The 12,576-nt window shown below is 35.5% G+C and overlaps 1 protein-coding gene across 2 annotated transcripts in view; it reads right to left on the bottom strand.

Annotated features, from left to right (window-relative positions):
• Window positions 1-11,775, bottom strand: part of st (ATP-binding cassette transporter scarlet) — an 80,694-nt gene extending 68,919 nt beyond the window's left edge. Inside the window, exon 1 of one of the 2 annotated variants that reach the window (XM_072532540.1) lies at window positions 11,551-11,775. In XM_072532540.1, coding sequence (XP_072388641.1) covers window positions 11,551-11,570 — 20 coding nt within the window. In that variant the 5' untranslated portion in view covers window positions 11,571-11,775. The remainder of the gene's footprint in view (window positions 1-11,550) is intronic. The other variant, XM_072532539.1, reaches the window with a different exon arrangement.
• Window positions 11,776-12,576: the final 801 nt, after the last annotated feature.

Below are 12,576 nucleotides of genomic sequence, written 5' to 3'. Positions count from 1 at the left end.
GTTATAGCTTTCAATGATTCGGAGAAAAAGTACTACACATAATTTCTTTGAATATACTGATATATTAGAATAATCGTCCTACTTTATCGAATTTTTTAAATGCAATTTATATTCAAAAATATAAACTACCAAAAATACGATTATATACATGGAAAGCACCTGGAGATAATCAAAACCACATAATAAGAAACCAGATTGATTATATATTAATTGATAAACGTTATAGAAATGGAATCAGGGGAGTTAAAACATATCCCGGGGCGGACATCGGTTCCGCCCACAATCCTGTTGTTGATAAAATTTCAATTAAACTAAAGAAAATCAAATACAAAGAGAAGATAAAACCTAGCCTCGAAAAACTTAAAGATCCAACAGTACAGGCAGAGATAGAGAAAATACTCAATGATACACTCAAAGAAAAATTCAGTGAAGCACCCGCGGTAGCAGAAGAATCAGTAGAAAGTATTTGGCCCACATTCAAAACAACAATCACAACTATACAAACAGAACAACTACAAGACAACATAAGTTAAACAAAGAATACATGGATAACAGAAGAAATCCTAGAACTGATGGACGTAAGAAGATCTTACAAAAAGCGCAGTGAAGTAAAATATAAAGAAACCCAGAGAACTATAGTATCTAGCCCAGAAAATGTAGGAAATATATGGGAAAATACATCGAAGATCTGTTTGATGACGATAGAACAGAACCACAAATAAATATAGTACAAGACAGAATCCTTGATATATTAACATAGGAAGTTACAAAAACAATCCGCCACGAAAGGCCTCAGGTCAAATGTGCAAATCAAAGCCAACCTGGACGAAGTTTATGGTGAGGTTGCACCTTAGTTAGTAACAGTAAAATTTAAGAAAGCTGAATTTGTTCGTCTTTGTACGAGTGTTTTAGATGATGAGCGTCCTGGGAGGCCAAATGAAGTCACCGAGCAGGAAATGATCAACAAAGTCCATGACATGATTATGGCAGATTATCGAATCAATCTCCGCGAGTTGATAAAGGTCCTAAACATTTCCTAAGAACGCGTACACAACATCATTCACCATCAATTGGACATGAAAAAGCTATCCGCGCGATGGGTGCCGCGTTTGCTGACAATCGATCAAATGCAAAAACGTGTGACCACTTCGGAGACGCTTTTGGCGATGATACGGCACGATCCGAAGGATTTTTTTCGCCGATTTATCGCCGTTGATGAAACCTGGGTACATTAGTACACACCGAAAACCAAATAACAGTCGAAACAGTGGCGCAAACGCGGCGAAGGACCGCCGAAGAAGGCAAAGAGTGCACATTCGGCCAGCAAAGTGATGGCGGCTGTTTTCTGGGATGCGAAGGGCATCATCCACATCGACTACTTGGAAAAAGGAAAAACAATCAATTGTGAGTACTATGCGGCATTATTGGATCAATTCGATGCCGAATTGCGTCGAAAACGCCCCAGTTTGGAACGCAAAAAATGCTCTTTCACCAAGACAATGCACCGGCTCACCGATCGGCCGTCGCCATGGCAGAATTATACGAATTAGGCCATAAATTGGTTGAACACCCACCGTATTCCCCAGATCTTGCCGCCAGCGATTTTTTCCTGTTTCCAAACCTAAAAAAGTGGCTCAGTTGACGCTGTTTCGCAACAAATGGTGAAGACGTCGCTGAAACTTCAGCCTATTTTGAAGAGCTCGAGGAGAAGTACTGTTCGGATGGGATAAAAGAAATTGGAACAATCGTCTTACTAAGTGCATCGAGCTAAATGGGGACTACGTTGAGAAATAAATCGATTTAATTCCAAAAAACTTGTTTTTTCTATCAAAGGCTAGTTTTATATCAATCCACCCTCGTACATCAATAAATTTACTACCAACGTCTTTGTCACTGAATATATCACCAAGTACAGAGGAACGAAACATCAGAGATTGGACCCACACAAAAGGAAATGAATTAATTCATCAAGCCCAGAATAGAGAGAAATTTGCCATATTGATCGCCAACCACAACAGAGAAGGCACTTAGGAGGAGGACAGAGGAACCTACTTAAAACTTATCAAAAGCAAAAATGGTCTGGAAAGCTCTAAAAGTGTTGCAAAAGAAACTTGGTCCATAATAAACGATCTTTGGCATAAAACTAACAAAGCTCAAACATTTTTCTTCCAAACCCTGAAAATCTAAATGAATACTTCGTTAATGTGAGTAAAAATAGCATCAACTATTTTGCCCCAACAAGATCCCATTTCTTGTCTCCCCAATTTAAAAAAAACTCGAATTCTTTATTTATATGACCAGTTGATAAATCTAAATCGATCCAAATAATCAATACTATCAACAGCAAATCTTCCTGTAGTACTGACGGACTATCCATAAAAATTTTCTCAAATCTCAGAAAAAAATATATGTCGGAAGTCCTGGTCTCACTAATTAATTATTCCTTTGAAAACGGTATACTTCCAGAGGGTTTAAAGAGATCCATTATTATTCCTCTTAATGATGAAAAAACTGGACGTAGAAGCTGGAAAGATAGGCCTTAATATGAATTATAGCAAGACCAAAATCACAACAAATACAGATGAAGACATCACAATGAGGATCGGACAAGATGAAATAGAACAAGTTCAGGATTATATATATATATATATATATATACATATATATATATATATATATATATATACATATATATATATATATATATATATATATATATATATATATATATATATATATATATATATATATATATATATATGGATGGAGCAAACCGACCCAGCTAGAAAAACGAAAAAAGGGGCTAGAAGAGTACATGTTGTTGCAAACGAACATGGAGAAAGGGTTACCATTGTTTTTTGTGGTAATGCTCTCGGTACAGCAATCCCTCCAATGGTACTTTTTAAGGGTAAACGTAGTAAGCCAGAATGGGTTGACTCACTACCTCCAGGTGCTGTTGTTCAAATGACTGCAAAAGGTAGCATGAATATTGAAACGTTTTCAGTTTGGCTTCAACACTTTTCAAAATTTAAGGTTGCTGATCCATGTATTATCATATTTGATGGCGCAAGATGCCATTTGGATCACACTATTGTAGAAACTGCCGAAAGATACGAAATTACTCTATACTGTTTACCTAGTAATACTACTCACGAGCTCCAACCAATGGACAAAGCTGTATTTAGAGCCTTTGAATATTACGGGAATGATGAAGTTATGAAATATTATTCTATTCATAGCGATCGTGTTATTACCAAACAGAGATTTGGGGCAATTTTTTCTACAGTTTGGGACAAAACAATGACACCATCTAATATAAAATCGGGGTTTTCTTCAACGGGAATTTATCCATTCAACCCAGAAGCTATCCCAGAGATAGCGTTTGCCCCTAGTACTATCACATACCAACATCAGGAAGATAAAGAGAATGTCACATTATCAGAAACTAACGCTTGTAATAAAGCAGATGATTTATCCATGCCATCAACTTCAGGCATTCAACAAAAATATTACCGTTGTCATTCTACTTTGGGATTACAACCGAAAAATAACTCAAAAGAAGTATGTCTGGTTACTGATAGTAGTAACTCTTGTCGTCCCTCTACTTCGGATTTTCAACCGAAGAATCGCCCGGAAAAACCATTTCTAGACACTGATAGTAGCAACTCTGACTTATCCTTTAGTTTGCATGATTCTAGCAGTGATGAAGTTATTGATTCAGAAGACGATCACAGTGATTTCTGAAACAACCAAAATACTTCTTTCATAATTATGCTCGAAACACCTGAAAATGCAGCAATAAAGAACGATACCAAAAAGCCTAGAAAACCAGCTATCAACAGTCGAGCCCAAGTTGTTACTAAAGATTTATTCGGTAGATGTATTGGAAAAAGTGATTCAGAAAATATTGAAGCCAATACGCATACTACAGATGGTAAAAGAGTCTCGTCAATGCTACGAAAATTACCCAATCCAAAAAACAAATTTAAGACCTTGCCTGCTAAGAAAAAGGGAACAAAAAAACAAGAATCTTGGTTCTGCAAATTATGCAAGGAAGACATGATGGTAGATATGAGACTGTGTAGCGTATGTAGCACTTATATCCACGAAGAGTGCATGGGTCTCACAGCTAAAGACAAAATTGATACGTTCTTATGCCCTGATTGTGAAAAATAAGACAATATTAAGTTTCTGTACTGTATTTGCTTAACATGTAATAAAACTGTTAAAAAATCTGAAACTATTTTATTCTATTTTGTGTTAAGCTTCATAATTAAATATAAAAATTTACTTTCTGTAGAGTGGCCATATTAGCGACACCATGTTGGTAATATGGCCAATAGCAGTATTTTTTTAATTAAGTCATAAATATCATATTTTTATCAATTTTTGAAAAATTATACAATAAATATATATTTAGATAACCCATGTAACTGTAATAACAGTTACTTTTTAAAAAAATTATATTTGGCCACAAATACGGACAAAAGTTCTTAAGGTATTACCTGCACATACCTTATATTTAGGTATCACATGCTGCAACTCGTAAGGTTTTATTATGCAATGTGCAATTTATTTAAATTCTGGATTTATTGGATTTGGATTTATTTTATTCATAAAATGTACAATTTTCAGTGACAATGAAGCAAATTTTTATTCTATTTCAATTCTATTCTAGCTATTATAGTACTTCACTTTTGTTCATCAAATATGTTATATAAAAAAGTAAAGCAAATAAATATTGAAATAAAATCTTTTATTGAAATAAAAAACTACAAAATTGGATTTAACCTTTTAAAATATTAAAATTACCGAACCGCTATAGAAGAAATGTGTATTGAATCTCTGAACATATATGTTACACAAAAATTAATTACCTATTGCCAACAAAAAAAAAGAACCGCAGGATATGGTATTATTTTACAATATCATTTCATTAGTGTGTATGTGTGTGTACATGAAATATTTTATTTTGTAAGCAACGGCATGTTTGATAAAATACATATTTATACAATAACAGTATAAGAGTATAAAGATACCTACTCTTTCTGATTCACTGAATCAAAACTGGTTTTATAAATTTTTCAAACGGAGAGAAAAAATTTAAAATAAATAAATAAATTAGAATGCTTTAGAAATCAGTTATCACATCGATTTATTTTATCTCAATTCAAAAGCTAACAATGTTTATATATTTGATCAAAAATAAATTACAAAAATATAAAAAAAAAGAATCATAATCATGTAACTCGGATATCATCATCCCATATAGAATGTATAACCGACTGCTTGGCTTTCTATAACTGGTTTCAATTATATACAATTCCTTGTGTCAGGTCTTGATCTTATTTCTATATTAACAATTCAGATTTGGTTATTTCTGCTGTTTCTAATCCTTTTATAAAATGTAACAAATATCATCCAAACTATTGAATTGAATATACATTGTCCAAAATAACTGTAGGTATTTATTCACAATTTATTATGAACAATATGAATTTAAATAGGCACCTTACAGGGACATTTCTTTTTATCTAGCTAGTGTCCCATGGGGCACTATCTTAGGTGTGAACAATGTAGATTTTAGATTTTGATAGATTTTATGATATTTTACTTTCAAGAATAGACTGTTTTGTACTTGGGCATAGATGTAGGAATAAAAAATTTCCAAACATATTTGAAACTGAACTTCGAAAAATCATAATTGAGAAAAAAAGCCCAAAAAAGGCTCTATAGATAGATGACTATGTCATCGATATGTAAATATACTATATGTAAATTCTCTTGTTTAAGAAACAAATGCAAAATGATTTCAGTTAACCACAAAAACCAACACATTCAGGATATTAAAAATCCAATTCTCAATGACAGTTCAAAGTTCTGGAGTTCTGGAAAGAAAAAAAAACAATGGCAAAAATAGTTCAAATGTTTGCTGGTCTTCTTGGTTCAGTGTATTCTCCTAATTAAAACCTACAGCCTTACCTGTCTAACTATAATTGTGCTTTCAACGTAGGCTATATTTGTATGCAGGAAAAGATTCAAGGAAAGGGCAGCATAGGTAGAAGAAGAATGTCCTGGCTGAGAAACCTCAGAGAATGGTTTGGATGCAGCTCAACTGAACTATTTCGGGCTGTAGTGTCAAAAGTTAGAATAGCATTGATAATTGCCAATCTTCGTCGTGGAGAGGACAATTTTCCCTGTCGTACACCTCTGCTAGCAGCCAAAAACTTTTATTTAACATAATTTAGTAGGGTGCATAGTACTTACACTTCCTGCCAAGTATGACATGGATTTGTCAAATAGTTTTATAGTACCGACTTACCTCGTCGCGTACATGGACTCTTCCAACTGTTTACAGCCCCTTAGCAAGGCGCTACTTCCGTATTAATTTTTCTCTATAGTAAAATACTGAGGCGAGCGTCACGAAAAATCGCCACGAGACGGTGTCACGACTAATAGCGGTAAGGTGTAAGATCTGGCGACCTAGCTAGCCACTCAATAGTACCCCTTCGTCCAATCCATTTATTTCTGTAGTCATCCTTTCTTTGAGGTCTTCAATGTTAGTTGGTTGTGTTGCATATACTTTGTTCTTGAGATAACCCCACAGAAAAGAATCCAAAGGCGTAAGATCTGGCGGCCTAGCTGGCCACTCAATAGTACACCTTCGTCCAATCCATTTATAGAAGAAGATTTCATTCAAGTAATTTCTCACCATTAAAGCATAATGGGGTGTTGCGCCGTCCTGCTGGAACCAGACAGTTTCATGCGGTAGGGTCGGATCTGCTGGATTGGGATATAAGTTAGCCAACTGAGAAAGAGCATCGTCTCTTAGCATGCTTAAATATTTTTCCGTTGTTAAATTATCATCTACAAATATAGGACCAATAATATGATCTCCTATAATACCTGCCCAAACATTCAACTTTTGAGGATACTGAGTGTGTGTCTCACGCGTCCAATGACGATTCTCCTCTGACCAATACCTACAGTTTTGTCGGTTTACCTCTCCGTTCAATGTAAATGTTGATTCATCAGAAAAAAGAATTGTGTCAAGAGCTATTTCATTTGTGTTAATTTTATTCATCATTCTTTCGCAGAAATCCATTCTACGATCTGGATGGTCTTGTTAGCTCCTGCACAAAAGTCAATTTGTGTGAATGAAGTTTTTCTTCATGGAAACACCTTAGGACAGTTGTTGGACTCACATTATTTTGACGTGCAATTTGACGTAAACTTGACGTTGGATTCTCTGCGACACTGCGACAACAAAATATCCACTTTCACCTTATCTTCAATGAAGTTCGGTTTTCTTTTTAATGGTTTAACATGTCCAAGTTCTCTGAATTGTGCATAAATTTTAGCCACAGTACCTTGTGCAATATTAGGCAACTGAGGATACCTCTAACTAAATAAGTTTGCTATTTCAACTTGACTTCTACAATTCTCCCCGTAACCGATAATCATTAAAATCTCAATTCGGTGGGTCTCAGTTAAATATTTCATTTTTATTTCTGCAAGAAATTAGCTTTTAATTAGGAATTTATTATTTTAATGTAAAATGTCAACACACCAACAACTGATTGATAACAATCGGCATTATTTACCGATTTAGTTTTTTTTTAGCAGACTATCTAGACAGTTTTATATGCTCGCCTGAGTGCATATTCAGAGGAGCTTCTTGGCGAATATCAAAGTGGTTTTAGGCCTGCTCGATCAACAACAGACCAGATCTTTGTGCTAAGGCAAATACTGGAAAAAACCAATGAATTCAATATCGACACATACCATCTTTTCCTAGATTTTAAATTGGCCTATGATAGTGTCCTAAGAAATAAATTGTATGAAGCTATGGATGAATTCCACATCCCCGATAAACTGATAAGATTGGTTAAGGCTACAATGCGCAAAGTTGTTTGCAAAGTCGAAATACAGGGCGAACAATCACAGGCATTTGAAACGCATGTTGGGCTGCGACAGGGAGATGCGCTGGCGTGTCTCCTTTTCAACATAGCTCTGAAAAAGTCGGTTAGGGATGCCCAAATAGACAACAGAGGAAACATTTTTAATAAATCATCCCAAATTTTGGCATATGCAGATGATGTTGACCTAGTTGCCGCACAACACGCAAGCTAGAAGAAATGTATACCACCTTGTCAAATGCCTCAAAAAATATGGGCCTGCAAGTAAATGGGGAGAAAACTAAGATAATGGCATCAACACCCAACAATAAAGCTAGAAATATCGTCCACCAACTCACGGTTGATAACTCTACCTTTGAAGTGGTGGACAAATTCACATACTTAGGCTCTCTGATCACCAAGGAGAACGTCATGACGGAAGAAATCAAGCGAAAAAATAATTCTAACAAACAAATGCTATTTTGAACTGAGTAGACATATGAGAAGCAGAAACTTAAACCAAAAAAACAAAAATAACCATGTACAAAACCCTTATACAACCAGCGTTGACAAATGGGTCGGAGACATGGACCATTTCCAAGGCAGATGAAAATCTCCTGCTTATATTTGAACGAAGGATCCTGAGAAGAATATTCAGTGGCATCTGTGAAAATGGTGTTTGAAGAAGGAGGTACAACTACGAGATATATCACAGATATAAACATATATTTGGTGATAAAGACCTAGTATAATTTATAAAAATAGGAAGACTAAGATGGGCAGGACATCTGGCAATATCACGGCAGAACAACCCTCCTAGAAGAATCCTTATGTCACAATCTGTGGGAAGTAGAAGTAGGGGTAGGCCAAAACTCAGATGGAGGGATGGTGTAGATGAGGATGATAAACAAATAGGCGCAGCAAACTGGCAACAGTTGGCAATGGATAGAACTGACTGGCGTAATAGACTTGAGAAAATCGAGGCTCTTTTATAGGGCTGTAGCACCAATGATGATGATGATCTAGAGAGTTTTTACCTATTGATGACAAAAAATGTTAACACGGTTACTAAACAGAAATTTTCCCTGACACTTAGAGTAGAAATGTATTGTATGTATTTAGCTAATTTACAACAGTGAACCAATGTCGCCAACCATCTATAAATAATAGCATTAAACCGTGGATCAGCAGAGACACGTGGAAAGTGATTGAACAAAGAAAGCAACTTAAAGTTGGCCCCTGTGATCAACAGACATATAAAGCTCTCTCCAGAGATATTCAACGAAGATGCCGAAAAGACAAACAAGAATACATCTCTGAAATCTGTCAAGAAATAGAAAATCACGGATATCGAAATGAAACCAAAGACCTCTTCCGGAAAGTGAAAATTCTTGCGAGAGAATTTAAACCCAAGAACTATGCAATAGAGGACAAACAGGGTATTATCATAAGTGATATCGACAGAGTGTTGGAAACATGGAAAAACTATTGTTCAGAGCTCTACAGGGAAGAACACGTAAATCTAGGCCACACTTCGGCCCTCGAAAACATCGCATACAACCCTGAACCTGAAATTCTGCTGTCCGAGATTGAAGAAGCTGTAACTCACCTCAAGAAGAATAAATCCCCTGGCTGCGATGATATCACGGGAGAGCTCCTTCAGAACATGGGAGACAAAGGATGTTACATAATGTGGAAACTTTGTAATAAAATTTGGAGATGCGGAAAGTGGCCCAGAGAATGGCGCACATCATTGTGCATACCAATCCATAAAAAAGGAACAACTACAAAGTGTAGTAATTATCGTACCATCTCACTGATTTCCCATCCAAGCAAAATATTACTAAGAATCATTAAACGCCGTTTGCAACAATACTTAGACAAACAAATTCCCCAAGAACAAGCAGGCTTTGTCAAAGGGAAGGGTACGAGAGAGCAAATCCTTAATATGCGGCAGCTCATAGAAAAGGCCCGCGAATTTAAAATTCCAATAATAATCTGTTTTCTAGACTACCAAAAGGCATTTGATTGTGTGAAGTGGGAAGTTCTCTGGACAGTTCTTCATGAGATGGGAGTTCCAGATCATTTGGCAATATTAATTAAAAACTTATACGAAGATAACTCAGTTAAAATAAGAATTGAAAACCAGCAATCTGATACCTTCAAAACCAGCAGAGGTGTACGACAAGGGTGCATACTATCTCCAGACCTGTTCAATTTATATGGAGAATACATAATGAGGAACGCACTCGATGGATGGAGAGGCGGCATCTCCATTGCAGGAAAAAAGATCTCAAACTTAAGATTCGCAGACGATACAACACTGATAGCAACATCTGAAGAGGAGATGTCGAGACTGATAAAGAGAGTAGAAACCGAAAGCAACAAGTGTGGGCTCAAGATTAATAATCAGAAAACAAAAATCATGATTGTGGACCACGCGAATATCCTCCAAACAACAGGCGCCCTAAATCAATTCGAGAAAGTAGACGAGTTCACGTATCTAGGATCTTCCTTAAGCAATGCAGCCTCCTCCCATACGGAAATTCGCAGAAGAATAGGGATGGCCAAGAACGCGATGAGTCGACTGTCAAAAATATGGAAGGACCGCTCTTTATCCAAAAAACTCAAAATGAGACTGGTACGGACACTCATTTTTTCAATCTTCAGTTACGGTGCCGAAACATGGACAATAAAATCAGAGGATAGGAAAAGGATTGACGCATTCGAAATGTGGTGCTGGAGACGAATGCTACGCGTCTCGTGGACGGAGCACAGATCCAATCAGTCGATTCTCGAAGAGCTAAACATTCAGACCAGACTCTCCTCTCAGTGTCTTGCAAATATTTTAAAGTTTTTTGGCCACATTGCGAGAAGAGACAATGACAACTTAGAAAGATTAATTGTATGCGGAAACGTAGAAGGACGTAGAGGCAGAGGACGCTCACCTATCCGATGGTCAGATCAAGTACAGAAAGCCACTGGAGAGACGTTTTCCGAGTCCATGAGAGCAGCCCAAAATCGCAAGAGATGGAGAGAATTGACAGCCCGCATTGTAGGAAATCACGATCCTCAGCAATGAGGAAACGACAAGAGAGAGAGAGCTAATTTAAAATAATATCATAACAAGTGATATATTACTAATTTTAAAATTTCACATTATATTATTCATTATAGACCCTACATTAGGTATATAGTTCGTTGAAACCAGGTTGTTAAGAATCTTTTAAAAACATAAAAATATACAGGGTGTTTCATTAAAAATAAGGATTATGGACTATTATAAATTTAAAAGTTTTGAAAAAACGTGTCCCAGAGTTTTTTATTATTTTCTATAATAAGGACACAAACAATTTTATTCCATAAGTGGTTTCCACACTGTATGAGTATGGATTTGACTTATTTGGTTAAACAGATTGGTCTATGATTGTACGTCACATCTATTTCTTGTATAGTAGAATTGCAAGTGTTTTGTTCCACTATGTTGGGAACAAAATGGAACATAGTAATGTAGGCATAAATTGAAGAGTTTTTATATTTTAATAGATAAAAAAGAAGATTGAAAAAAAGCCTACAAAGATTTTAGTAGAAAGCACAAGTGATATAATGAAAATAATAAAATTTTTAATTAAAAATAAAATTAAATACTCACATACGATCCAGACGATCCATGGCTTTGAAATAAACTCAATGGGGTCTCTTCAACATCAAGCATTTTATTCGTAGTTGTAGAACAATTGAAAACTTTAAATTAAAAACAACGCCAGACGCGACTTTGTATTATTTTATCTTGAATATTAAACAATGCACTTGATATACTAGAAAACAAATATTGTCTTTGTGGACTGTGTAAATTTACAACGTACGAAACTTTTTGTGGTTTGCTTTTACAGAAACCTCATTTCTAGATACCGTGTAGAAGAGAAATGAACAATTTTATTTTGTAGAGAATTCGAATCCCGGAACTTATAAAGTTGTAACCTGATGCTAAATTCCCTACTTTGCATGAGTAGTTGAAAGAGATCGATTTATATTGGATATAAGTGTAAATCTATCTGTCTACATAGTCTAGTTAAATTATACTCCAGTCGTCCGAGACGAAAATACCACTGAACTTTACGAATTATACAAACAAGCTGAATTTTGCTGAGAATTTCAATTTTGGGGCCCTAAAAAAATGCAAAAAAGTTTGTCACACCTACCCCGGGTTTCTCCCTATAACCCTCCTCGTAGCGGAGAAGGAACCGATTTACCAAGAATCTGAACGCCGTTGAAAAAAATGTTTCAAATAAAAAATGTAGCTGAGAACATTTTGAACAAAATTATTTTTTAACACTTTTTCTGTAGAATAAACCGTTCTGTTAGAAACAACGCTTGAAGCGATCGGTGATTTTCAATGTCAATGTCAATAAACATTTGGCGAATTTAACCATTCTTTCCGATTCTCATGAGATCAATAAAATTTATCACTTCTATCGATCGGTCACTACGGAGTTTTCATTATTAGAGTCGAGTAGAGTAGAGTAAATTTATATTTGCATAAATTTTTAAACATAATTAGAGCAAATAACGTCACATTATTAATTACAGATTAAAAAAAATATATATTGACATCACACGTTTAAAATATATTAACATTACAAATTAAATATGCTGATCAAGGAGAAGGATAGGCCAG

The sequence above is a fragment of the Diabrotica undecimpunctata genome, chromosome 5, assembly GCF_040954645.1.
Source record: "Diabrotica undecimpunctata isolate CICGRU chromosome 5, icDiaUnde3, whole genome shotgun sequence".
NCBI lineage: Eukaryota > Metazoa > Arthropoda > Insecta > Coleoptera > Chrysomelidae > Diabrotica > Diabrotica undecimpunctata.
The sequence above is the reverse complement of the archived record's forward strand: the minus strand, read 5'-3'. Positions and strand labels throughout refer to the sequence as shown.